A 27,713-nucleotide genomic window follows, 5' to 3' on the forward strand; every position below is an offset into this window, starting at 1 on the left:
TTTTCAACTAGACATTTACACCGGGCCTTAAAAATAGCAGCTGAAAATCATCAGCATTTGCAGCTGGGTTTGTCTGCTTGGCCAACATGTCATGCCAGAGTGCTTTGTTTTCCCCTGCACAGCGATCCCGCCGCATCTGCGCCTGCCTAGCTGTCCTGAACCAGTTCCCCATGCAGGCGCCAACCGCCTCCTGGCAGAGGCCGCCTCCTCCTGGGGGCTCCACCCAGTCAGCTTCCCGTGGGCCCCCAGCCTCCATCCTTAGACTCAGTTCATGGGCTTGAGCAGAACACGTTTTAGCCCCAGTTCCCTTTGGGACATCCCAGACTAAACAGCAGCCTCCAAATAGGCTTAAATCCTGCCCTCTGTGGGCCTCCCAGAAGCAGTCTGGGCAGAGGCATTGCTGTGGCCTGGTGGAATCATTCAGTTCCTTTTTGGGCCTCAGATGCCTCGGGTTGAATTAATCACACATCTCCATACCTTAGTGAACTTTCTCAGTTTTGATCTTTGAAAAGTTGCCCACTGTCCTCCCTTTTACCTTTCCTTCCTGATTTCGCTTGAGCCCCACCCCACACTCCCATGACCCTCCTCACTATCAACCACTCCACCCTTGTGTATTTAGTGATTTCTTTTCGCTTGTGTGTGTTCATGCAAAAATGTTTGGAGTTGTTTTGCGTGCATGTGTTTATACTGGATATAAATTGTGTTGTGTTATAAATTGCATTTTCTTTTTTACTTTCTCTACCCAGTGGCATGCTTTTAAGACCTGTGTGTGTTACTGTGTGAACATCTGGTCTTTATTTCAGGTGTTTTTGTAAGACCATGGTCATAGGGTGGCTTTTCTCTGAGACCCTCACTAAGAAAGTTTCTCATTTAAATTCCAGACTTACTGGAAACTTCTGTTTCAGCCTAAAGGTAGAATCTGTCTCCTTTTCAGTGGACTGAGCCTCTAGGAGTTGGCCTCATGCTGTGCCTGGTCCTCTTCCAGGGAAGAAAAGGAGGCTGTAGCGTAAGATTTAAGGCACGTGTCCTGGGGATGTTGACCTTTGAACAGTGTCTCAGAAGATGCGCGGCAGGGACTGGGACATTTCTATGGTCCCACGCGCACAGACTTATGGCAGATGAAGTTGAGGTCTATACAGTGGGGTGTGCTTTTTAAGTAATCATTTAGTCTTGTAAAAGGGTGGGAGGAAGTCTCCAGAGGCTCCCTGGAGAGCAGCCTGCTGAGCTCTGCCAGCATCATTGCCTTGGGCTGTTTTCATGTGGGTCCCACATCTGAGGGTTCTGGTAAGTGGTGCCACATCGGGTGTAATGGCGAGAGGGAGCCTCGCCTGCCAGGGAAGGCTCAGGCTGGTGCTGCCAGCACTCACTCCGGGACCTTCCCGGGCCTCTGTCACTCCAGCTGTGAGAAGGCTGTATTTGCAATGTGACTTAGTGTCCCTTTTGGCTGGAAATCCATGGATGGCAGGATGGCAGAGCTGTTGGGAGCTGGCCTGGGAGATACTCTCTGGGATATATTCTGGAGGTATTCTCTGTTGGGAGCTGGCCTGGGAGATATTCTCTGGGATATATTCTGTCTCTGTAACTTTCCATCTGGGTGACTTTAGGTCAATGACTTAGCTTGTCTCAACCTCAGGTTCCTCATCTGTAAATGGGCATGATAAGAATTACTCTCTCGAGGAGTGGGGCTTAGGTGATAAACATAGGTAGTGAAAACCACAATAGTGATGATTTATTATAACTGTCATTATTCTCTCAGGAAGGGCAGCACTTTCTTTCCTAATTTTGCCCTTTTCATGTTTATCCTCGGGGGGACAGATCTGTGGGTCATGTCTGCCTCTTGGGAGAATCGAGTCTGGGCCAGGCTTTTCTGGGCCTGAGTCAGCAGCTTAGGCCTAGGCCCTTGTTCCTGCATGTTCACAAGCAGAGCCTTCTAGTGGACTGAGAGCCGTGTCCCAGCTGCCAGTGTCCTTGGACCAGCATGGGGTGACATGGAGCAAGGGCTCTTGCTCTGCCTTCTCCCTTCTGATGGGGGCTTGGGAGCCCCAGAGGGTCAACAGCGGGGTGGATGGTAGAGGACCCCTCCTCTCATCCCAACCCTCTCAGCACTCATCAGTGTCCTGGGTGTTAAATGGCCTCCTAATCTGTTCTCTGTACATCATGACGAAGAGCTCACATGGCCACGATTTTCTTCCAGAGGATGTGGAAGATGAACTGGTAAGGGAAGAAATCATCCTGTCTCCAGTCTCATCAATGCGCAAGCTGCAAGTAGTATCCACGCCCATCGACCTCTCGGTGGCGAAGGTAGGTGTCAACTGCAGAGTGTGAGGTGATGTATTTCTTGATTTGAACTGATGTGAATTGGTGTGGTATGACTTGAAGGTGTCTTGATTTGAGTTGGTGGGAGGAGATGATCTTCCTCTCTCTGCCTTCATTCATCTCGTTATAATCTCTCAGTCGTTGTTGAAATGGAAATTTGCATGTGATGTGGGAAAAAACATGAGCCTAGAGTCAGGGAAATGGGGACCTAGTGCTGGCAGCTCCCTCTCCCTCTCCGAGAGTAAAGGTGAGGATACAACGTGTTTTCATTGAAACATTCCAGGATCCAGCTTTTCTTTTGGCCCAGAGCTGCTTCACCAGGTCTGCACCCGCCAACTCCAGGGTAGACCTGGGACCAGAATAATCATCCTCATTAGCTCGACGCTGCTCCTGCACTGATCCCCTGAGCGGTGCTCAGGCTGGGCGGCAGCGAGGGAAGGACAGGGGAGTGTGGCTAATGTCTCAGCACCATCTACGGTCATGCTCGTGGCCTCCTGAAGCCACAGGATTCCGGGAGCCAGTCTGGTCCTTAGCAGCCTTCTCTGCGGGGATGTCCTAAGAGTCACAGGACTTGGGGAGCTGGTTCCTGGCTTTAGCAGCCTCCTCTGTGGGGATGTCCTGAAAGTCGCAGGACCCTGGGAGCCAGTTCCTGACCTTAGCAGCCTCCTCTGCGGGGATGTCCTGGCCTCCTCTCCATCTCCAGTGCCAGAGGGCCTTGCCCTTCCCCATGGCCAGCAGTTCCTGCAGGATGGAATGAGGCTCCTGCTGTCCTCCACTGGCTTTTCAGTCAGGATTCAGGAAGAGAAAATAAAACTCCTGGGGACACAGCTGACCCTCTTCTCTTCCTACTTACCAAGTATTTGCTGAGCACACAGATAAAAAGTCAAAGGTTTTTCTAGAGTTTATCCCTCTTCATCCCTCCCCTCTCTTTCCCTTCCTAATTTTGAAACCACAGGGAGGGGGTCAGGCAAGCGGTCTTAAGTAGTCCCACGCCTGGCAGTAAGTGCTCTGGCTGTCCTTAGCCACAGACATAGCCACAGGCTATGATTCTTTGTAGTGGGTACTATCATTTTGGGAGGGGCCCTCAGAGGCCCCTAAAGACCACCCAGTAGTAGCATCTCAAAAAACAGGAGAAAGAACAGAGGCCCCCACAGAGAAAGGACAAGCCAGGACGCATGGCACCCACAGCGAGGAGAACCCAGGTTTCCAGGCTCGCAACCCTGTGACCTGGCAACTACACGATGCCTAGGTGAGAGCTGTCGTTCTGTGCTTGAGAGAACAGGCATAGGCTTCAGCCAGAAAACTCAGGCTCCTATAGTTTCTAGGCTCCTGGGAAACTCAGTCCAAATACATGGATGACTGTAGTTGGTGCAAGAAGGGGAACCAAGCCCTGATTTAGCCACCCCTCTCCCCTGTGTGGTGTCAGCCCACATTTGATGACGTGGGGAAAAGTGCTCTGTCACAGAGTTTTCCCCTGTACTTAATGAAAAGAAGGACTTCCCAAGTGGCACAGTTGGTAAAGGATCCGCCTGCTAATGCAGGAGTTGCAAGAGATGTGGGTTTGATCCCTGGGTTGGGAAGATCCCTTGGAGAAGGAAATGGCAACCCACTCCAGTACTCTTGCCTGGGAAATCCTATGGACAGAGGAATCTGGCAGGCTACAGTCCATGGGGTCGATAAAATTCGGGCAGTGTTGAGCATGCACGCACAGGGAAAAGAAAGAACTGACCTCAGAGGGAGATATGAGTCTGTAGGAAAGATATGACCTGGAAGGGGGCTCTGAGGGTGTAGTGACAGAACCCACGCCTTGGCCCTTCAGATCCTCTGGGGTGTAAACTCATGACAGAGAGAGGAGAGGCAGCCAGCACGGGGGGGGGGGGGGGGGCATCTGGGGAGAGGTTCCTCTCTCTCATCCGAGGGCCAGTCAGTGGGGAATTGTTGGCGCTCTCTGGGGCTCTGGAGGGTGGGGCTTGGTTTGATGGGAGAGCAATGTCAGCCAGAAGTTTGAAGAAGACAGGGCTGCAAAAAAATGGAGGGGCTGCCTTGGGAGATAGTGGGAACCCCTTCACTTGGTGGTTGGGGTGTTCAGACAAAGTTCTGGGGGGCACTGGGCACCACTCTCTGGTGATGTTGAGATTCTTACATGTAGGAAGGGGTTGTACCGGTTTGAGGCTGGCAAACTTTTTCCACAGAGGGCTAGATCCTGTATTTTTGGCTTTCAATTGCAACCACACAACTCTGCCATTGTAATCTAAAAGTAAACACAGATAATATGTAAACACATGGGTATTGCTGCATTTCAGTAAAACGGTATTTACAAAGGAAGTAGAGGGTTGGATTTGGCCTGTGGGTCATAGTTTGCTAGAGGTTCTCAAACTTGGCTGTGCATTGGACTCATTTACAACTATAGATCACAGCATCTGACGCCCAGGGGTTGTGCTTCAGTTGGTCCAGCATGGGGTCTGAGCATCAGGATTGCTCGGAGCTCTGTAGGTAATTATAATGTGCAGTCAAGAATCCCCAAGGTCCCTTGTCAGACTAAAATTTTGTGTATTAAGGAACATCTAAGGAACCTAAAAAGATTTTGGTTTGAGTCAGCACAGGCTGGTTGGGTTTACAGATGTTCCAGAGGTAAGACCCTCAGGGTCAATTTTCTCTTTCCTCAAATATGAGAAAAATGGGTTTGCAAAACAAAAAGGAATAGATGACCCTGCTGGAAAACAGACTACCCTGCTAGATAGAATTCAAGACCAGCTCCTGTGGGAATGCAAACACCCAGCCGTGTGTTGTTGTTTGCTTTTAAAACAACCAATAAAATTCTTTCTTCTTTTGACAGGACATAAAGACCATTCTGTTTGGTTCCAGCTTTTGCTGTTTCAACGAAGAGTGGAAACTTCAGAGTTTTTCCTTTAATGACTCAGTATCCTTAAAATATGGCATTGTGCAGAACAAGGCAGGTTGTTTTTAAGTTCCCCCCGGGACCCTTCTCTGGGCCCATCAGGGACATTGTCTCCCAGCACAGGAACTTCACTGTGGCTGGCAGAGCAGGGCTGGGGAATATGACCCCTAATGTAAGTGATGCGTGATGTGGGAATCCTCACTGAGAGGGAACAGGGTGGGGGCCCCTGTGTCTACTTGGGGTTACCAGAGAGGGTCCTTTAGCTGAGTACCTCGAGTGGTGATTTTTCAGGTAGAGCTGGAGAAAGGATGCTGGAAACAGGTGGCAGCTTGAACAAAGGGAGGCTTGGGAATACCTAGGAACTGCAGAAGGGGGCAGAAGTATCTGGTGTGAGAACCAGGAGACCTGAGGAGGAGAGGACATAAGGCAGGGAAACGCACGTAGCTTGTGGCAGGATCTGAACATGGCTTAAACATATTTCCCAGAAGGCGTATCTTCTGGGCCAGAAGATATTATAAAATCCAGCAGCTCATCCAGATTCCATTTCTCAAGCCTCAGGAGCCTCCCCCTGACCCACACTGCCCCAAGGACGTGGGGCAGGGGGAGGAAAAACCCCAAGACCACCTGCCTCTGCCGCTACCTTGGGCAAGTTGGCACATTTTCTTGCATCCGGAGTTCAAGAGCACCTGCGGACCCTGCTCTGACAGTACTTGTACTTGTTGATGGCTGCAGGGCTGAGCTCCTCAAGGAGCCCCCTCCCTCTGAGACACACCTGCTGGGTACAGAGGCAGGCTACTGGCCGGGGACAATGCTGCTCACACAAGTGGAGGTGGCCCAAGGGGGTTGCGTTTAGCTGAGGTGGTCAGGGAAGCCTTCCTGGAGGAGGAGGCCTTTAGGATGGATAGATAATTGACACTCTCAGCCTGTGGACATGGAACTGTGTCTCTGGATGACTGGACACCTGTGACAATGGCCTGTTGTGAAGAGTTGCTTTCCTCTCATCACACACCTCACATTCACACATCACACATACATTCCTCTAGCAATGGGTGCCAGGGTCTTTGCCACCTTCTCCCCATGACTGAGAGTCAGCACTTCAGGGAAGTAGACACCGTGACAGAGACCCCTGTTTGAGGGGCCTGGGCTCTCCGTGTTCTGTAACCTGTGGGCGGAGGTTGGTTCTGGAGGAACAGAAGGTTGAGCCATGGGTCAGTTCTCACAGGCACTCATGCGTGTCCTTCTTTGCAGGGTGGTCCCTGTGGGGTCCTGGCAGCTGTCCAGGGCTGTGTCCTGCAGAAACTCCTGTTTGAAGGAGATAGCAGTTCTGACTGCGCTCGGTAAGTCAGTGCTCATTCCGGCAATATCTTCTTTTCCCAAGGCTTCTCCTCACTGTCCAGAACAAATAAGCAAGGAAACGTGTGTTTGTTCCCTGATATTTCCCGTCTTCTGGAAAGGGAAATGGAGGCTGGCTAATACGGCCAGCACAGGCCTGTTTAAATGACCTGAATGTGTTTGTCTCCTGTGAGCGGGCAGGCTTGTTAAGTCCTGTTCCACATGAGAAGCAGCAGCTGGAACAGCACTGAAACTCAGGCCATCCTCACCACCCCCCAACCCAGGAATGGAGCAGCAGCTGCCCAAATCCATGCACACCCAGGTCACTGACCTCTGAGCTGAGCCCAGGCCTCCCCTCCCTCCCCTCCTTACCCCATCTCTGCCAGCAGCCATCTCCCCACACACGGTCCAACCAGCCCCACCGGACATGGCTTCCACCCTCGGCCATTCATTCTCCACCGCACATGCTGAGTTTTTGCACACAGCTCATTCTCACGCTCACTCTCTCAACAGATGTTTCTGGAACATTCTGTGTAGGCACAAGTGATATAAAGAGGAATAGATGCATTCTCTGTTCTCCAGGGTGCTCTGTGAGGTTGAGGGACAGAGAGAAAACCTTGACCCTTCCCTGTGGTCGGTGCTCAGTTAGAAGGATTATTGAGGGGCTGGCCAGGGGCAGACCAGCTTGGCCAGTTTGAAGAGGCAGCTCTCTTAACCTATAACTGCATTCCCAATTGTTTTGAGTAACCCTTAGATTTGAAGAACTTCTGGCACTTGTTCTTTTTTTTTTTCTTTTTTCAGTTGAAATCTAACATATATACTGGAGAAGGAAGTGGCAACCCATTCCAGTATTCTTGCCTGGGAAATCCCATGGTCAGAGAAGCCTGGCAGGCTACAGTCCATGGGGGTCACAAGAATTGGACATGGCTTAACAACTAAACCACACCACAACATACATACAGAAAAGTACACAGCTCAAGAAAGTGCACAACTCCTGTACTGTTTAATGAATTATTGCAAAATCACACACCCATGAACGCATCCCCAGATGAAGAAAGAAAATATTCCCAGAAAGAAAATATTCCTCATACCCAGTAGATACTTCCATTCTCTTCTCCAAAGCTGTAATTTACCAGATTTGAAAGTCACAGTTTAGTTCTGCTAGTTCCTGAACCCTAATTAAAGGGACTCGCTCTTGACACAGGCATTTTGGTAGCTTTTTTTTTTGTTTCCCAAAGACAACAAGGCCCACATCTCCCATTTATTCATGTTCGGTTTACTGGGAAAGATACTAGTTCTCCAGGTACCCTGCCAAGCTTGGTACAAATGAAACATGTTTTACCAGCTTAAAGGATGTGGCCTTAGACAGTCCAAGTGAAGGTAGCTTTTCATGCTTGGAATTTTATAATTTGTCCAATAAGATGATTTGTCTAATTACTTTATGAAGTGATAATCAAGGTGTTTGATTTCAAGCCGAAAGATGCTACCTGGAGGTATAGCATATGTTACCAGAAGCCCAGTGACATGGCATTTCCACAGCAGGGTCGGACTTTGTCCTGTTCTTCCCCTCTCTGCCTGCTCTGGAGTCCAATCCAGTGAAGTGCTGCCCATGCTGTGGTCGGGAGAGGCGCGTGCCATGCGTGATGGTCCCAGATGCTCCTGACTGGCTGGGCGGGACTGGCTGAGTGAGGGGCCTCTGGCTGCCCACTCTCAAAGGGAACAGGGACCCTCTCTGAGCACATGTGCACCCCCTGTCCCCTTTCCCTCCTTTCACAGGAGAGATGCACGTAGAGAGGACTTAGTAGGCATTTGGAGGGAGTGCGGGGCCCGGCATGGCAACTGTGGGCTTGCCCTCATGGAACCTACACCTGAATACAAGACCAGACGAGTGGGAGGTCATGGGACCGGCCAAGTGCTCAGGGCCCATCCAGGCGTGAAGAATGTTGTGGGGTGCTTGCTGGGGACGCATGGCACTTTAATCTTAAGCTGAGATCTGGATCGTGAGCAGGACTCCCAATTGGCTTCACACACATCCTTGCATGAGCTTGTTCCTCCCTTGGTTTCTCCTTTCCCAGCAAATCCCTCAGACTCCTCCCCTGGCTCCTCACTGTGCAGAAGTTGTGACCTCAGGGCGGCCTTCCCAGACCTCCCCAGTTGCTGCCTGCAAGCCCCCTACGACTAGATGCCATTTTTATCCCAAGTCATCACCTGCCCATCTTCTGCACCCCAGAACACAAGACCCCTGAGAACAGGAGTCTTCTTGGACTTCTTGGTCCATAGCTCGTTCCTGGCATCCAGCCCCGGACCTAGTCCACAGAAAAGGCCCTCAGAATTTTTGTTGAATGAAGCCATGGACAAATGCATGAGTTATCCAGGCTGACTGGGAGGGGAGGGGATGGTATTCCAGTAAGGAGAACAGCATGTGCAGAGGCCCCAGGGCAGGGAGAGGAGCTGAGAGTTGCCTGGGGTGACCAGGGCAGAGTTGTAGAGGGGCAGGGTGGGGCTCTGGGCTGGTGGGTGGGTAAGGGCTGGGCTACCAGAGGGCCCTCAGGGCCCAGCAGCCTGCTCAGGTCAAGCCTTGGCTTTGGCCACTGTGGAGGATGTTTAATAATTCATTTCAGCCCCATGCCCCTTCAGAGCTGCTTTTGAACTTGGACTTTGGGCTTCTCAGGGGAAGTTGTGGATCATTTCCCAACATTCAGAAAGTTGGTTCCCTGAAGGGCTGTTTGTGCACATGGCAGACTTGGTTTCTAGTCTCCCACCCTGCAGCCCCACTGAGGGGTGTGACAACCTCTGGATCTCCAGGCATGTCCTTGGGAGAGAGTTCTGCTTTCCTTCCACACCTGAGAAGGAAGCCAGGGTTTGGGAGGCAGAAAGCCATTCCAGCTAGGGGCCCAAGACAGGCTCTAGGTGGAAAGAAACCTGTATCAGCAGAGAGAGAAGAGCTGGGGCCAGCCTTGACTAAGGGCCCTCCGGGGCCAGCTGGTGGTGCATAGCAGGAGGAGGTTGGAAGGAGCTGCTGGCTGCTGGGGTTTCTGTGTGGGGTGTGCCTGGTGGGAAGGAACCCTGCTCTAGGGGATGGCGGCCTGGCCAGGCTGGAGGAGGCCTGTGCAGATTGGCCGGGAGAGCTCGGCTGGTTGGCCAGACAGGGTCCCCTCACACAAGAGGCATGGAGGGATTCATGCTACAGAAGACTCACCTTTCTTTGGAGCCCCACAACTGAGGTGCTCCTGGTAAGTCCCTTTCCTGTTGCCTGGGGCCCTGCACAGAGAGCTGCTTTCCATGCAGGCCTAGCAGAGTGGGCTGCCTTCCTGCTCACGTTGACGGCCAAGCTGACCCAAGAGTGGGTGTTCTTCATGACCAGCCTAGAGGGAGGGACAGAGAGCTTGGCCTAGGCACCCAGGCTCCCTTGTCTAGCCAGAGCCGCTGCAAGTGCCTGAGGGGACTCGGGAAGATGCGGCTCTGTGGGGCACCAGCTCAGGGAGGTCCCAGTGGTGACAGGTTGTGGGCCAGGGACACCAGCTGCCTCTACACCTTCCTCCCGTGTCTCCTCCTCCCACTGCCGTGCAGTGGGCCTGACTTTGCTGAGGCATGAAGCTGCCTTGGGACTGGAAGGTGATTGGGGGTGAGAGGAGAGAGTCCTCCTGGGTTCAGGCTAGGACTTGGGTCAAGCAAAGGCCAGGGGAGTGCGGGGCTGGGGTCTGAGGCTGGCAGCCGAGGGATGGAAGGGTGAAAGTCTGGGTTTGCTTGCAGAAGTGAGGCCCTGCAGATCAGAGGCCATAGAAAGTTGTTCGTGCCAAGTGGATGTCCATGCACCCTGTCGGTGCCTGTGCTGAGGCTGGGGCAGTGCTCAGCTCTGGGGTCTTAGCCTGTCCCAGGATGGTGGCTGCTAAAGAGTACTGGACTAGCCAAAGACCTGGATTACAGCCCGTGGGCCAGCAAGGTTTCACTTTCTCCATTTGTGAATCTCTGTCCTACCCAAGACTTGACTTAGGAAATGAAACCTAGTCCTTCATAAATCAAGGGCTGTGCAAGTGGGTGGGACCTGGGGATCACCTACTGGGGTATATACAGGGAAACTGAGGCTCAGAGACAGAAAGATGTTGGCCCAGGTTCACACCTGGCCTCCAAGGTAGAGCCAAGCTTGGTACGTGACACCCTATGTGTCACACCATGCTGTGCCCCGCAAGAAACTCAGAGCACCAGAATGGCCAGAGAGGCCAGAAAGGGGCTGGCGCCAGGAGGCTAAGTGTCATGGGCTTAAAACACCCGAGGGCTGGACCCCAGACAGACTCTCAGTGACGAAATTATGGCTCTGTAGGTGCTATAGTTCACAAAGGGCTTCTGGGCAGGAACCTCCCCTTTTCTCCTAATTTGGGGGAAAAAAAGAATCAATGCAGAAGAGTCCAGTGAACCCCTGGGGATCTGCTGCCTCATGTGAGGAAAGGGTGGCATTAGACATCTCTGCAGGAACCTCTCGCGGCCCCAGCCCCTCTGGCTGCATGGATTTATTTGTATGATCTCGACAGTGATCGGGTCATTGACATTGCCGCATGGGCTGTGTGTGCTGAGCTGGGTTTGAAACTTCAGTCCTCGCTTTTGATTCTGAAATCCGAGATTTCAGAAATGATCTGGCTTAAAAAAAAAAAAAAGCAGGCAAGCTCCTCTCTTCCCTTTAGGAACACTGCAAAGGCCCTCACGTCACACAGGGACAGGGACAGCATCCGCAGCTGTCACACTGGGCCCTTGGGGGTCTCTTGGACCAAGGTTGGTGGGCCTTCCTGCACTGCGTCTGCAGGCCTGGTGGGGACGCCCCCCTGCTCGCTGCCTCCCCAACAAATGGTGGGGAAACGGTTCTGTGAAAGCCGCACAAGGATGTAACTGCGCCCTCCAGGGAAATCATGCTGAAGTAAAGGCTTCTTGGCAGCAGTGGTGTTTTTTCTGCGGGACTGTCTGGCTTTATTAAGACTCATTCCATCAGGCCGGCAGCCGGCCTCTGCTCAACTGGGGAGGATGGAGCCGGACGGCAGGACTTGGTGTTTTTCCACTCCAGGAGGGGCTGTGCCGGCCGGCTTGGCTCGTGGGAAGCGATGGTGAGCCTCGTTCCCCTGAGGGCCTGGGACACACAATGGGCCAGGGAGCTGTCCTCCTGCCTTCACTTCCCTTCTCAACTGGGGAAGTTGAGGCCCAGAGAAGGAGGGGCGCTTGCCCAAGGCCCCTCCAGACACTAGTCAGTGGAGCCAGGCTCAGATTCCAGATCCAGTGGTCCCCAGGCCTGTGCTGGCAGCATGTGACCCAGAAAGGGGGAAGAAAGACCCGCAGTTGCTTGCCAGCTTTCCTCTGATTCTTCTGTAGGCTCAGACTGGTGGGCATGTCAGAGTGGACAGGAGAGCCTGCTTTGAGTTAATGAGGGTGGTAGAACCATCTTTTTAATCTAAAAGACCTGGGTAATTAAGCCAAACACAGGACGTATTCCTCCCTGACCCCCATCGCCATCCCTAGACAAATCCTGCACTTCTCCTGCGAGGAATTACTCTTTTAAAGACACTTTCCTGGTGGCTTAGCAGTAAAGAATCTGCCTACAATGCAGGAGACCCTGGGTTCAATCCCTGGGTTGGGAAGATCCCCTGGGGGAGGGCATGGCAACCCACTCTAGTACTCTTTCCTAGAGAATCCCATGGACAGAGGAGCCTGGTGGGCTACAGTCCGTGGGGTCACACAGAGTCAGACATGACTTGAGTGCTGAGCAGCAGCGAGCCTCTCTTGGTTTAGGAGTGCAGCCAGGTGCTGGGTTCATGGTCGGGGTTGGAAGAAGGCAGTTCAGCACCACCCTTGTCATCAAGGTGAAGGCAGACACTGAGTTCCCCTGGGAAAGGTGGAGGCCCAGTGATTCAGCACAGCACCTCCCCACTTCCTCTGGTCATCCGCACCCACCACAGCCCTGGACACCCTGTGGCTGGCTACATGGCAGAGGGCAAGGCTGGAAGGATGCTCGGGACATCTGGTCCAGTGTCTGCATTTCCGGGTGGGGAGGTGAAGGCCAGCGAGGGCAAGGGGCTTCCCCGAGTGAGCCAGGAGTGGAACGCAGTCCCCACCACTGCACTTGCCCCCACGCTGCCATCTTTTGGAAAGCTTGTCTCAAAAGAAAGCGCTAGAGGAGGCCCAGGAAAGGATGGAGGGGCTAAATGGAAGCCAGTGGAGAGAACCAGGACTTTGTGCAGAAACACGGACGTTCAGGGGGTCTGTATGTAACTAAAGCCTGTGAGACCAGGATGAGCATGGGTGCTCAGGAGCTGGGACTGACATGACTGACTGTCACCTGGGTGGGGGCAGGGCCAGAAGCAGGAGCTGTGGGGATGACGGAGTCCACATCCATGGGCTCTCATTGCAAAGAGATGAACGTCCAGCCCTTTCTCCTTTGTCTGACAAGCCCTGTGTTCCCGTCCCTCCGTGGTCCTTGGCGGCCGCTCCTAAGTCCCAGAGCGATGTTTCCTCACCTTTGTTTTCGTAGTTGACAGTGGCCCGCAGCCAGTGCTTCCCAAGTGTTGGGTGCTGATGGCGGGGTAACGGTTTCCAGAGGAGCAGGCAGGCTTCCTGAGGCCGCACACACCCCAGGCACTCTGAGTCTCATTTCTCAAGTGGTGGAGCACTCGCTTGTCTCGCTGAAAGATTGCCTGGTGTCGGTGGCTTGTCACTTTCACACCAGATGTCAGGGGCTCACCATCCTGTCAACTCTTTGGCCACAGCCAAATGTCAAGTGGGGACACTTCCATAAAGACAACAGCAAAAGGTACCCTTTAAGGAGCATCCTCCACACGCCAGGCACTGGCCGTGAACCTGACGCACATCATCTCATGTAAATCGCCTGACGTGATGCAGGAGGTATGACTGCTATGGCCAGTTTAGGAAGTGGGACATGGAGGGACCCTATGTCACGTCGCCTCCCACTTTAAAGACATTGCACCACAACAGCCTAGGTGCAGACGGCTGGCTCTGTGTCCCAGGTTCTATGCTGTGACCGTGTGCTGCCCCCTATGGTGACTTGTGTCCTGGTCTCCAGGGTCTCCTTTCCTACCCTGGGGAAGAAGGACAAACACCAGTTTTCTCCCAACAGCTCAGCCTGGAGCTCAGGGTACCTGGTAACTGAACGCATGGGAACTCCCTCCGTGCTCCTGGGAGCCCCGGCATCAATCCCCTTTTGTTCCTTTGGTAGCGGAACACTCAGACACTCAGCCTGCCTCTGTAGGAATTTAGGAAAGCTTCCCAGGATCCAGGGCTGGGCAAGAAGCACAGCTCTGTGGCGCCCTGGAGACAGAAGGGGCGTCTGTATTTGACTGCTGCTCCTTCTCCCTTACTGACTTTGTGCACTAGGGGCCTCTCGTGTGTGTGTAAGTGACTTCAGTCACGTCCAACTCTTTGCAACGCTCTGGACGGTAGCCCACCAGGCTCCTCTGTCCATGGGATTCTCCAGGCAAGAATACTGGAGTGGGTTGCCATTTCCTTCTCCAAGGGATCTTCCCGATCCAGGGATCGAACCCACATGTCTCATGTCTCCTGCATTGGCAGGCGGGTTCTTTGCCACCGGCACCACCAGAGATCTCTCTGCCACTGTTGACACCGCTGACTGCCTGTCCTTGTTAAACCCTTTTAGTCCTAAGATAGTACTGGCCCCTATCTGAGCTCTGCCCTTCCTGCCTCCCTCCCCGCCTCCCTCATATACTGGAATTCCACCAGGCTCTAGCCTCGGCCCCGCCTCTGCCTCGTTTATCCTCTCTCTGGGAAATGATAGCCATTCAGAGTGCCCAGCACACTTCACAGGCTGGTGTTCCATAAACCTCTACTCAGCCCAAGCTGCTCTCCTGGGCATTAGAATGACAATTTCACCTGAGGCAGGGCGCGGGCATGGGGGGCCCCTGGGGAGAGGTCCCTCATGCATCTCCTGTCTCCCTGCTCCCCACCCTGTGCCTACATTTCAGCTTCAACATACGCTCACCCCAAACCCTGCAGTCATCATGAATCCTTCCTTTCCCATGTGTCCACACCCCGTGTCTAAGCAATCAGACAGTCAGGCCACTTCCTGTCCACACTTTGGGTCTCATCCCCTATCAGCTGGAGGAGCACAGGGCACCTCTTTGCTTGCATGAGCCGCTGTCTCCGGGGCCCAGGTGTCGGGACTGGCCCAGCTAGGGTGGGTCAGGGCTGTGCCTCTGCGTGGGGCAGCGGCAGTTCTGGGCCCAGTCTCCCGGGCTCTGTCAGAACTCGCAGCCTTTTCTTGCACGCCCTTCTGGGTCCTGCCAAGTCTCCAGAGGCCCCTTTGCACCCGTGGGTGATTTTCTCAGCCTGCTTCTCCTCCAGCCTTGCCGGGGCCCCCTTCCTCTCGGCTCTTTTCTCGGTCCTCATCTGCGGAGGCCCCCGTCCCAGGTTCTGTCTGAGTCCTCTGAGTGGCAGAGGAAAGGACAGTCCTCGGCCTCACGGCTGTGCCGTCTCTAACTTCTGCCACTACAGGCCTAAACACGTTTCCCTTTCTGTCCTCAGGCTGCACCCTTCAAACGCTCGCAGGACCCATTGCCTGGCCCTGGCCATTGCAGACATTGTGTGGCGGGCTGGGGGCCGCGAGAGAGCCGTGGTCACACTGTAAGTACTTCTCAGGACTGTTGCCACTGCTCTACCTCGGGCGGGCCGGGCTGCAGGCAAGCTGGCTGTGTGTCTTCTCGTCGTTGGGGAAATCGTCTTCTCACGCAGGCGGTCTGGGCTGAAGGACCGTGTCTGTGTCCTCCAGGTCAAGGGGAGCCCAGAGAGTCGCCCTGATGTTCTGGGCAGCCCTGCCCTGGGAGAGGGCCAGCCCTCCACATGGCCCCCGTTGAGAGGGTATCAGATCCAGGGATCCCATCCCTAGGGAGTGCTGGGGGCTGTAACCCACCAGGGAAAACCCCTGGGCCCTGGCAGCCTGCTCCCCTCTGTATTTCTCTCATCTGAAGACCCTGGAAAATAGCCTCTAGGCCGACCCAGTCCCCAAAGTACGCTCCCATTTGCTGTGTCTCTTGGGCCCGTGTTCAGATGAGGAGACTCAGAGGTGAGATGGTGGTGGTGGAGCCAACAGTCTCTTCCCTACTGCCCTGTCCTGCTAATGGAGGACCCCACCCCCGTAATCCACAGGGATGGTCTGCTGGTTCCTCAGCCTGACCCTTGAGAGTGAAAGCCTCACTTCATTCCAGCTGTGTGGCTAAGCTTTAGTCAAGGGGGTCACCCCGCTGGGGCGCAGTGGTCAGGAGAGCACAGCACTTAAGAGACTCCAAAGGCTGACTCCGGTGCTATTGCTTATTGGCTGTGTGACCTTGATTAATTGACTTGACTTCTCTGTGCCTAACTGGTTTACTCATCTGGGAAATAGGGGTGATAACAGTGATTGCTTAATGGAGTGATTGTGAGGATTGAATGAGTCAGTATAAATGACATATAATAAATGGTAGCATCATTGATCAGTTTAATCATTTATTCATATAAATAAATGATAAAGAGCCATATGAAGCACTCAGGATAAGTTCTGGCACATACTAAGTATCAGGTCAGTGTTAGGTATTATCATCATCACCACTGTTGTTCTCATCGAGTGCTTGTCCTTGGTACCCATGTTCCAGTTAACCTACAAACCCTGGCCCTTAGGATCTGCATGGCAGCCCTGAGAGCAGATGGAGAAAAATTCAATTCCTCCTCACTTTACAGATTAAGAAACAAGCCCCAGAGAGGGGCAGTGGCCAGTCCAAGGCTGCCTAGCAGGCTCATGTCATAGTGGCCCCAAACCCAAATGCCACTTCTGGTCCATGCTGCTTTTGGCTGCACATACAGAGGCTGTGTAAACAGATGACCTCCAAAAGGACAGAGGCTGGACTTCCTCAAGTCCCTAAAAACCACGGGCAAGTCAGCATTCCTTAGTCTGGAAATATGCTCGTCAGTGAGTGAGAGGCAGACTTTTGGCTGCCAGGATCTGGGTTTGTTATCCCAGGCTCTCCTTCAGCTGTCTTTTTTCCCACTCTATATCACCCCCCTTTACCCCCCACCCCCGCCTGTTAGTGGGGTTCTCCGGACCAGCTTAGTGGGTGACTTCAAAGCCACAAAAGAAGCACTTGGCTCCCTTCTTTTCTCTGGGCCACCTTTCTGTTTGTCCTCATTGAGTGGCTGTGTGGTTTCGCCCTGGCTCTAGGGCATGTCTTCTCTGAGAGCAGAGACTCATGCATCTCCCTTTCCTTTTTAGGGCTTCGGGAACACAGCACTTCAGTCCAACAGGGAAATACAAAGCAGATGGAGTCTTAGAAACAGTACGGCTTTCTGGAAAATTATCACGCAAACTTTGGCTTTGTTTGGGGACAGTCTCCTTTTATATAAGTAAATCCTCCCTCAGTTGCGGCTGGGCAAGCCCTCCCTGTGCTCAGGCCAGCAGAATCCTCTACCTGGGGTTGAGGTGGGGGGCTTTCCAATGGACTCCAGCCAGAACTGGCTTTATGGCTAAAAGGCTGACAGAAGCCCTGTCACACTGAGGTTGTACAGAATCTGAAGTCCCTGCAGCATTCTGTACGTAATGCCTTTTGGCTCAACCCAGCCTTCCCTGTGCCCTCTTATGTCATAGCATCCTCTCTGGGATTGCAGTGAGAGGATGCTGTGGGTGGGAGGGAGAGGAAGTAGAGAGCAGAGAAGAGCTTTGATGGACAAAGCCAGACCCGAGGAAGACAAGGATAGGAAAGAAATGTGCGATGTGTGGACAGGCAGAAACTGTGACACTTTCCCACACGTTAACTGCTTCACTGAGAATTTCTCGTTTACTTTGTTTATTTCTTTTTGAACATATGTGTCCTGGGATCCCACCTGAGGACCTCACTTTGTTGACTATTTTCTAGAAAAGTGTTTTTTTCTGACCTGCCTGAGAAAGCCCAGGAGACTCATGGCCACTGCTTTGCATTGTACTCAGGACGCTGCCTGCTGGGCTTAGAACTGGCTGGCGGTGGTGATCTGGTACAGGGTCACTCACCCTGTACCCCCCTGGACACCCTGCCTTCAAGGTGCTTCTCAGAAATCTGAGACTAGCCCTCAGGGTGCGGCCCCACCCATCAACCTCACATGATATGCAGACTCCTGGGCTTTTGTCCCACGGTGTCTTGAATCCTTGGATCGCTAAAGGCAGGTCCAGTGTTGCAGCAAGGTGGCAGCCCCAGAGACCCCCAACTGGACCCTGCAGCACTTAAGTCACACATAGCTGCGGGAACCCCTCTGCACCCCTGCTCCCGAGGTCACCACTCTGACTGCACAGTCATTCCCCAGTGGGGTCCGCTCGCTACGGGAGTCAGGGCCACAGAAGCTCATCCAGCATGGGGTCCATCCACCGGGCCTGGGCAGTTCACCCTGTGTGTTTATTTCTCAGCTCATCCTCCACAGTTTGACCTGCTATGAGGAGCTGGTGACTTTTCTTCAGCAGAGCATCCATCAGGTATGAACCATGGTTTACTGTGTGGGATGTGCATTGCTCAGCTTCTGCTTTCTTTGCTGAAGAGATGCTGGTGAGCTGGGGTTGTTCCCCATTCATCCCCAGCCTGGGGCAGTGGGGTGATGTCGGCTGGGAGGCCGAGGAGCCGCCCTCTGTCACTGAGTCCTGGCCGTCGGGCCACAGCTACAGATAAAAGAAACTGCTGTAGCCAGGGCTGCAGCAGCAGAGCAGGGGCGGAGTGGGATCAGACTAAGGGAAGCTGGGATCAGACTGGGATTATGAGAGCCTTCTCTTTGTCTGAGGACCAGCAGCTACCTCTGCAGGTAAAGACCCCTTTGTCAGTGGGTGGGGCCCCATATCAGCTGGGGAGGTGCCTAGGACATGGATCCCTGGGCTGGATTGGAGGTATGCGCACTGTTGTTGGAGGCCCTGATAATAGAGGACCTTGCGTGGTGTCCTGGGAGGCAGGGCTGGGCTGGCCAGGGCCACTGGGACGTCCCTCTACTGGAGGAGAGCCATACGTCAGACTCCTGACTGTGAGATGGGGCAGAACCCAGCCAGGGTTCAGAGAGCCGAGGGAATTCAGAGTGTGGCTATAGCCGTGGGGCTCCAGGAGTGAAGAACATTGTCTCTGGAGCCATCTCCCTGTGTTTGCATCTAGGCTACACCCCTTGGTAGCTCTGTGGCTTTGGCACCCCAATGCACCCTCCGTTCCTCAGTTTCCTCCTATGGAGCATGAGGGTGGTGATGAAGCCAGCCTCAGCTCTGCGTACAGAGCCTGGAGCACTGTGCCTGTTCCATGTTTCCAGTGGTCGTTGGCTTCCACTGCGGGCGTTTTATCACCCTGGTCATGATCTCTTACGGCAACCTTGAGACAGGTTAGTTATAGTCAGGTAGAAATGGGAGGGAAGCATGGCCGAGAGGAAGCAGCCTGAGCCATGGCTGGGGATGGACGCCCTGTGAGACTCCCAACCACCAGGCCACACGGTTCTAATGTCTACGTGCCGGGCTGCAGGAGAGAAAGGCAACGAGGCCACCCTCTTCTTGGGGCACAGGCCCATCTCCCTCCCTCCCCTCCGCCCTCACTTCAGCTGTCTAGGCTGTGGGATTGGCCCTTTCAGGCTCCAGAGAAGGCATGAGAGCATTTGATGGTGAGCCCAGAGGGCGGGAGGACACGCTGGTTATGGGACCAGGCTGAACACGCCTGCTCTGAGAACACACTCCTGGGGACAATTCCTGGGAGACGCTGAGGGTCCGGGCATAGCCCGGGGAGTGTTCTGGCCCTGACAGCACAGATGCCCCTTGGGCAGAAGAAGGGGGCCTGCATGAGACCCGCACAGGGAGGGTGCGGCCCCTGAGGTGCCGGGCCACCTGCAGTCCACTCCCCAGAGCTGCTGCCTTGGGCATGACTTTGCCTGAGGAGGGGCCCAGAGCCTGGCCTGTCCTGGAGGTATGTGGGAGGGGCTCTGATGTAGGAGGGGTCCTGCCTTTGGCTTTGGGAGTCCTGGCTTGGCTGTCACTGGCTGCCTGCCCCGGCTTTCTCTGTTTCTTCATGGGCATCACCCAGTGGGCAGTCTTGTCGACACAGTGTGCTCACCAGCGGCCTGGAGCAGGGGCCCGGGGACCTTCTCTGTCTTATTCCTTGGTCACGTGTGGCCTCAGGAACGTCACCAGGTCTCAGTGACCTCATCTGGAAACCAGAAGGTGGAGCAGTTGGTGGGTAACTTTCAGCTCTTTGTCGTCCAACTGTGATTCTTAAAGAAGAACCTTAAACGCGTGGGAAGGAATGTCTTCCAAATTACATACGAGGCAAGCTAAGCAGGCAGAAAGGACGCCTTTTATTAAACGCACCAGAGCAGTGTGAGCATACAGCAGTGCATCTGAGAGATGAGCAACTCCTGACAGCATCATGTGTGTTCAGGAAGGCCAGGACCAAGGCCACCTATGTCCACACTGTCAGGGGAAGCAGAGTTGGAAGAGGGAAGCCCTGTGGGGCTACTGTGGGCCATAGGAGGGGGTGACTGCTCACATTGTCAAAGATCTGAGGCCCCGTCATTGCCCTGATGGCCCTGGAGTGACCCTTCAGCACGAATATCGTCTGCATCCTTGTCTATAAATGGGGTCTCCCTCCTCCCTCTTCCTGTACCCCCAGGAGTTTCGATGAAGCCCAAGCCAGACAGTGAATGTGAAAGAGGTTTTGCAAGTGGGGTCCTTGTCAGCAGCGGGAGCTGCCTTCTTCCTGCCACACCTCTGGGCTCAGGGCAATTCTCCCTCCTCTCCTGGCGTTGGTCTCTGGGTACGAGCGGTCAATATTTGGCCCTTGCTCTGGAAGGCGGTGTTTCCCGCCTGCAGTTGAATTTGTGTTTTTGCTGGAAACTGTTGAGCCATCTCAGCACTACCCTCACCAAATTCATTTTTCATGGCCTGGGCCTAAGAGGGGTTCCTCGTGCCAGGCTTGGAAATGAACACTGAGCCACGTCTGCCCAAAATAAATAGCCTCCTTGCTGTGTTTTCATTATAGCTCACCCTCTTGGTGAGATGTCTGGCCACCGCCCCCTGCGAACTGGGGGATGGTCCCGCCCCTGCCTCCTACTGGACTCGGGTCTCTCCAGAGCCCCAGTAGCTCAGGGGAATGGCCCCTTCTTCCCAAGCAGTACCAGACATTTTTCCAGACCCTGCTGGTGCGTTCCGGCCCATTTGCCTGCCTGGGCTCTCCTTTCAATGCAGGCACTTTGCCCTGTGGCCTTCCATGGCTTGGCAGCTGGAATTTGATGAGATAATTTTAATAAATGTTTTTTAAAACCAGATGGGATATTTGGTGTCATTCAGTCGTTTTCCGGCAAAGGCCAGATGCCCCAGGTGGGGGTCATGTCCAGTCTCACCTAACCTGTCCACACAGACAGGCATATTCTTGGCTCAGGGTGAGTGCCCCTTGGAGATGAACCCAGGACTGTGGAAAAGGCTGGCCTGAGGATAATAATAGTTCTCTACGTTTGCAGAGAGAGTTAGGCTTACAACGGGCATCTGTGTTCATTACTTCATCGCACTCCTGCAAAGAGAGGGAAATAGGCCCTGGAAGTGCCGTGGCCTCCCCAGACAACTGGCAGAAGTATGTAGGCATTTCAGAAGGGGAAGCTGAGATCCAGAGAGCTTTGTCACTCCCTAAGGCAACAGGCGACTCTGTAGTAGAGCCATGATAAGGGTAATGGTGGCCTGAATCCTCCTGGACCTCTGTCCCCCCCACTGCACCCCCCATCCCCATGCAAGGACATCAGCATTACTCTTTGCTGAGTATTGTCAGAGCATTTCCACTGACCTGGCCTCATAGAATGTGCCCCATAACCCAAGGAAGGAAACATGCAATGGAGATACTCGTTATCCCCATTTTGCAAATGGGAAACTGAAGACAACAGAACTGAAGTGACTAGCCTGAGGTCACAGAATTAGATGAAGTTGATTTAAAATTGTTGTTAATTCATTCATTCCATTTCTGCCCCACCCCCCTTTCCCCCCTCCAAAAAAAAAAAAACAACTTACTTAGGAGACAGCAAGAGATGTGAGTTTGAGCCTTGGGTCGGGAAGATCCCCTAGAATTGGAAATGGCAACCCACTCCAATATTCTTGCCTGGAAAACCTCATGGACACAGGATCCTGGTGGGCTTCAGTTCATGGGATCGCAAAGAGTCAGACACAACTGAGCTCACACAGAGATAAGAAATGATGTCCTTGGGTTTTATTTGTTTGTTTTTTTGGAACCTGCCCTATCTTGCCTCTGAGCCTTTGCATATGCTTTTCCTCTCACCTGGAACAAAGATCCCTTCTCTTCTGATTCCTCCTTGTCCCTTGGGTTTCTGTCCAGACATTGCTTCCTCCAGAAAGCTTTCCTTGACACTCCCTCCTTCCCAAAGCCTCAGGTCTGTATTGACGGCCCTTCCTATGTGTTTCCAGGGAGCCTTGTATTTCCCATCAGCATAGAGTCCCTTTCTCACCCCTCTTTTTTCAAGTTGCTCGTTATTCTTTCCTTCCTGAGTTACTTCTTGTGAGGGCAGACCTATGTCCACCTTGTTCCCAAGTTCCCAAGTAGAGCTTTAGCAAAGCCACATCCTCTTGGCACAAAAAGTTCATCCAGTAATTGTTTTTTTGGAATGGCTTGATGAATTAAATGACTGGGTGAAAATAAAGATTATATGTGTATGTAACATTTAGAAAATACATATTTAATTGAACTGTAGTTGATTTACAATGTAGTTCAGGTGTATGACATAGCAATTGAATATTTTTATAGATTATACTCTATTTAAAGGTATAAAATAGTGACTGTATTTCCCTGTGTTGTACAATATATTTGTGTGATATACATGATAGTTTGTGGGCTCCCCTGGTGGCTCAGATGGTAAAGAAGTGCCTGCAGTTCGGGAGACCCAGGTTTGATCCCTGGGTCGGAAAGATCCCCTGGAGAACGGCGTGACTACTCACTTCATATTCTTGCCTGGAGAATTCCATGGACAGAGGAGCCTGGCAGGCTGCAGTCTGTGGGATTGCAAAAGAGTCAGACCCAACTGAGAGACTAACACTTTCACTTTCACAAGATAGTTTGTACCTCTTAACTCCCCACCCCTTTCTTGCCTTTCCCCTTTTCCCTCTCCTCACTGATATAGATCTGTGAGTCTGTTTCTGTTTTATTATATTAATTCATTTATTTTTTAGATCCCACATAAAAGTGATAACATACAGTATTTGTCTTCCCCTGATAAACTCTATATTTTGATGAAAAGAAAATATTATCAGAAGTTTGAGCTAAAATAGTTTGAGTAGTTGAACATCATATTTGGCTCTGAGCCTCCTAGCAGCCAAGGCAAAAACAAAGTGGAAATATGATAAGTTATATAATTCTCATTCTTCCAGGAAAGTAAACTCTTTCTTTAGTTTTAAGTTCAAAAAGAAACTGATCACCCATTAATAACAATGACTATTATTACAGGCAGCATTTCCAACAATAACTCACAGAAGTAGTATCGTCCCCATAGTAAGGCCTTCACACCCATCTGCAGCTGGGAGAGCATTCCTCTAGGAAGCAAAAGTGACATAGTCCATCCTAGTCATTCGTGTTCTGCTGGGCCTGCCGGGCTCACTGAACAGGTTGGCCTTGAGGACCCGGCACCATATTGACCGCTAATGCAGGTGTCGGGCCCTGTTGGACGTACTTTACCAGGACCATCTCACTTAATCTTCACAACAGCCTCATGAGGATGGTTCCTGTTTGTATTATCCTTGTTTTACAGATGAGAAGACTGGGGACGGAAAATTAAGAAATCTCCCTGTAGTCACATAGCTAGAAGTGGGGGTGCAGAGCCGGGATGTAAACCTAGGCAGCAGACCTCCGGCTCCAGACCAGGGTTGAGACTAGGGGAAGGCAAGTGGGGCACTCCTCAAATTCAGAGGGGCCCCCTCAAACCACAGTAATCAGCACAAATAATATTTTAGTGCAATAGTTAAAAACTATTAAAAATTAATCCAAAAAAATTCATGATGAACAGCAAAAAATTTTGAAAAGACAGGCTCTGCCCTTGCACTTGCCAGGCTCACCTCACTGGCACCTCGCCACCTGACCGTCCTCCAGCCTGCTCCCTGCCCAGTGCAGTTCTTAGGACCCCTTAGGAATAAGGGATTTGGAATCAGAGGGAGCCCCCAGGATTCCCAGTGGGCTGCCTGCAAGTTGTGTGACGTTGGGCTAGTTGCTCAGTTTCTGAGCCCCCATTTCCTCACACAGCAGAGGGCGGGGAATATGGTATTTATCCTGCAGGCCCATGGTAGTTTTAGATGTGACAATCAGCAGGAGACACTTGCCCGGTCGTGGAGGCCACCACCGTCCGCGAGCTTCCAAGACTCCGAGGTCATGGGTGTTTCCTCGGGGGCACCGCATCTGCTGTGCTGTCACTGAGGCTTGTGTGTTCCTCACCCCTTTGGGAATCTGGTTTGGGAGACCTGCATGGAGTCTGCTGTGGGGCCACCTCTGGGACCCAGCTCGAAGTCACTGGCTGGCTTGGAGTCAGCCTGCTCCCTGGGGTATGGTCCCCAAGGAACCCAGAGGAGGGAGGTGCAGACACTTGATGGTTCTCACTGCTTTCTCCTCTTTCCAGTTTGAAGCAGGCCCTTACGGATGTGTCCTGCTCACACTGTCGGCCATCCTGTCCAGATCCACAGAGCTGTGAGTATCTTCCCCTCTTGGTTCCTGGAGCCAGGCTTATCTGTCTGGTCACTGCAGAGCTTGTCATGCAGTGGGTGCTCAGTGAGCCTGGTGGAAAGGATGAATGGAGCAGTGAACTGGGGGTCAGTAGGCTAGTGGGGGAGAGAACAGTTACATCCTCTGTACACGTGGGCAGCACTACCTTCTCCTCCATCTCCCTGCATGTACTGGGGGGCGCAGGGGACTCAGATCCAAAAGGCATCCCCCCTCAGCCCCCTCAAGAGCTTACAGCACCCCTGGGGCCCTAGCAGCACTGCAGTGGGCGAGTGCTTGAGAGTACATGTGGACTCCCCTGGATGTGTGCAGGGCTGGACAGTTGAGGCTGGGAGCTGGGAGATGACCAAGGGCCCTGTGGACATGCTGTGGTCCAAAGCAGTCCCAAAGGCTTCCAGGTTTGTGTCTAGAGCCAACTCTTGAGGGCTGAGTTGGGGGATGCACCAGGGCCTTAGAGGCTGGGGGAGCAGGGAGGTTAGGTACCCAACATGTACTCTGGGCATCCTGTCAAATTCAGGCTCCCAGGCTGCCTGAGAGCTGGAGCTCTGCCATCACCCTCATTCCCTGGGTGCTTTCTAGGCCTCTTTTCCATAGTTGTCACCTGAGCATTGTGTCACCAGGGAGGGTAACAGATTAATAGCACGTTAAGAGGTTTGTGAAGCACAATCGATTACCCCATCCACTTCCAAGCAGAACGCAGACCCCAGAGGACGTGGAGAGCTAGGGGGACAAATTTTCACTTGACAGGGGAGCAGGGTGTGTATGGTGTTGGGGAAGATTTGGAAACAACTCTGAGTAGGGGAGGTGGAAAAAGTAGCCATGGGGTGCCCAGACTGGCGGGGGGCCTGGCATAAGGAGGCGCTTGCTCCCTCATCCTGGGCCTGAGCGGGTCTTGTCCACTTTCCCCCAGGCCTCGGGTGCTGGTGGGAGGAGTGGGAGGCCGGGGCTCTGCAGACTCGTGCTGCGGGCCGGCCTGCTGCTCACTGCTACTGACCTTATTAAATGCGTGTGTGTGCACTTTCTAATGGCATTTTTCTTCTAATCCTGCCATAATGATATGATTCATTCCTGGCTGGGCTCACGTGCATGGAGACCATAAGCCGCTGCACTGCGTTCTCCCCGGGCCTGGGTTTACTAATCCCTGGACTGACGGGTGTGTGGGGGATACTCTTGAGCTCCCTGACAGGAGGACCAGGCCTTTCTGCAATCCTCTGGGCCCGTTTCCCCCTCTGCACGGGGGCCCCCTGACTATGGGGATCAAGGCCTCTGTGCTTAGAGTGTCTCTGCTCTTGGTACCACTTGCCAGCCTGGAAGCTGGGCCCGCTGTTCATGCGCATGCTCCTTAGGGAGCTGCTCGGGCAGCTGTGTCCATTTGTGGGGCCTTGGGGGCCCCCCATCCAGGCTTTGCTTCATGTTCTCTAGAGCTCCACCACTGGGGTGGCTTCTGCCACCTCCCCGCCCCATCCAACCAAGTCAGACCCCTAGGTGCCTACCTCAGCCGTGGTACCTGTGGGGCATCTGTGTTGGGGAGGCTGCCCCGCTGGACCAGCACAACCTCATGCCTGTGGGAAGGGGTTGCCAGGCCCCTCCGCCTCCACCATGCACAAATGCAGAAAGGGACATACACATACTCAGACACACAGACACACATGCAGACACACATGACACTGTGGGGGTCCTCTTGGCCCCAGAGAGAGTATGGAAAGATGGTCTCTCCTGCTCGGGGCCCCAGAGGACCTTCCGTGCGAACTGGAGGCCTGTGGTTCTGAAACCTTCCTGGGCAACTACAGCCATCCTGGCCCCTGCCTGCCAGGAGGACCTCACAGAGACCCGCTCAAGCATTGGCCCCGGCAGCGCATTGGCGGGGTTTGTCTTACTCCTGTGGCTCCCCTTTCCCTTCTCCTAAGTAGGCAGCATAGAGAGCATTCTCATCAGAAGTAAGAAGGAACAGCAGCCAACATCTAGGAAGCTTCCACCTGCCAGGTCCTTGGCTATAACGTTTTACACAAGACGCGTTTAATCCCCACAGCAATCTTGTTAGGTGGCACTGTTGCCACCTCTGTCAGCATCTTTCAGATGAGAAAATAAGGCTCTGAGAGGCGAGTTGAGTGATTTGCCCAAGAGTTACACAGCTCACATCGGGCAGCCGGGTCCCAGATAGGACTCTCTGGGTTTGTTGTTTAAGGACTTGAACTTGGGAGTAGAACAGACTTGGTTTCATGCCTGCCTCCATACACCTTTGAGCCCGAGTTTCTTAGCTCTGTAAAATGGGGCTGATCATTCCGACCTCACATGGTTAAATGAAGACGTACCTGTCATGTGCCTGGCAGGTCCCCAGGGGGTGGGAGGTCTTGGATGGCGGCTGTGATTAGTCCCGTCCTATCCTAGCTGTGCTCAGAACTTCTCTTGTCCTGTGCTGTCCTGTCTTGCCTTCAGTCTTGGCTGGGTGCCTCGTGGTGTAGATCAGGCCATGGGGATGTCCTGCAAATGGGTGATGGGTCCTCCTTGCTGCCTGGAGACTCCTCTTTGCAGAAATCCCAGTTCTGCAAACACTGCTTAAAAACCACAGGACCTGGCGAACCTAAGGGCCTCCTACTCTGGGGTTCAGATTTAGCTTTGCTGAATCCTTTGATACCATTTCAGGGTGATCTGGGGCATAACGTGGTAACCCAAAAGAGAGCACAAGTCTTTCAGATCATATGCTGTTCATCCAGGAGAAGCGGAGCAGGGGTGGCTGGGAAACACACCAAGTTCTTCGCAAACATAGTGTGAGTCTGTGTGCGTGTGTGGCGGGATGTGTGTGGATGAGAGATGAGTGAGTCTGCAGGCCCGAGTGTGAGATGATGTGGGTGTTGGTGTTGTGCTTGAGATTGTGGGAAGGGTGACTTGATTGTGTGTGTGCGGGAGTGAGTGTGACTGAGGGCATGGCCGACCCTCCCTCTAGCAAGGCTCTGAGACTCATGTCTGAGTCCCAGAGGAGGCTGTCCCCCCAGAGTCATTTCCTCCTGTCGTGGGCTGTCCCCAGTGCTGGGTGGAGCCTGGGTGAGGGTACCGTGTACAGGCAGATGCAACCCTCAGAGGCTGAAAGAAGAGCAGCAAAGCTGGCCTTTGAGTTTTGTTTACTCCAGGCTGAGTGCAAAGCCTTGAGAAGGCTTTATTATTTTTCTGCTTGATTTCAAGCCATCTATTTTCTTTCCTAAGATCTCGAGTTGCTTACAGTAAATCTCATGCAAGCTTTCATGTTGGCCTAGCCCCCCTGGTTTCCAAACTGCCTGGCCCAGAACTTTCCCCAGCACATTCTCAGAAACCCCAAAGATGCTCAGGGTTGTGGGGTCAAGGTCAGCTCCGTGCCAGGCCTTGCAGAGGGCAGCGCAGGGGTGTGCCAGCCCCTCGGCACAGGGAGGGCTTGGGCGACGCCCCTTGGGTGACTTAGGCCCAGGGGGTGGGGG

General features: G+C 53.2%; 1 protein-coding gene across 5 annotated transcripts in view; it reads left to right on the forward strand.

The window, feature by feature from the left end:
* MINDY4 (MINDY lysine 48 deubiquitinase 4) overlaps positions 1-27,713 on the forward strand; it is a 126,882-nt gene that overhangs the window by 69,535 nt on the left and 29,634 nt on the right. For all 5 annotated transcript variants that reach the window (XM_020901668.2, XM_070468154.1, XM_020901666.2 and 2 more), the window contains exons 7-13: positions 2,195-2,301; positions 5,153-5,269; positions 6,464-6,552; positions 15,083-15,181; positions 16,800-16,863; positions 17,961-18,026; positions 24,164-24,231. In XM_020901668.2, coding sequence (XP_020757327.2) covers positions 2,195-2,301; positions 5,153-5,269; positions 6,464-6,552; positions 15,083-15,181; positions 16,800-16,863; positions 17,961-18,026; positions 24,164-24,231 — 610 coding nt within the window. The remainder of the gene's footprint in view (positions 1-2,194; positions 2,302-5,152; positions 5,270-6,463; positions 6,553-15,082; positions 15,182-16,799; positions 16,864-17,960; positions 18,027-24,163; positions 24,232-27,713) is intronic.

Source organism: Odocoileus virginianus, chromosome 1 (assembly GCF_023699985.2).
Source record: "Odocoileus virginianus isolate 20LAN1187 ecotype Illinois chromosome 1, Ovbor_1.2, whole genome shotgun sequence".
Lineage (NCBI taxonomy): Eukaryota > Metazoa > Chordata > Mammalia > Artiodactyla > Cervidae > Odocoileus > Odocoileus virginianus.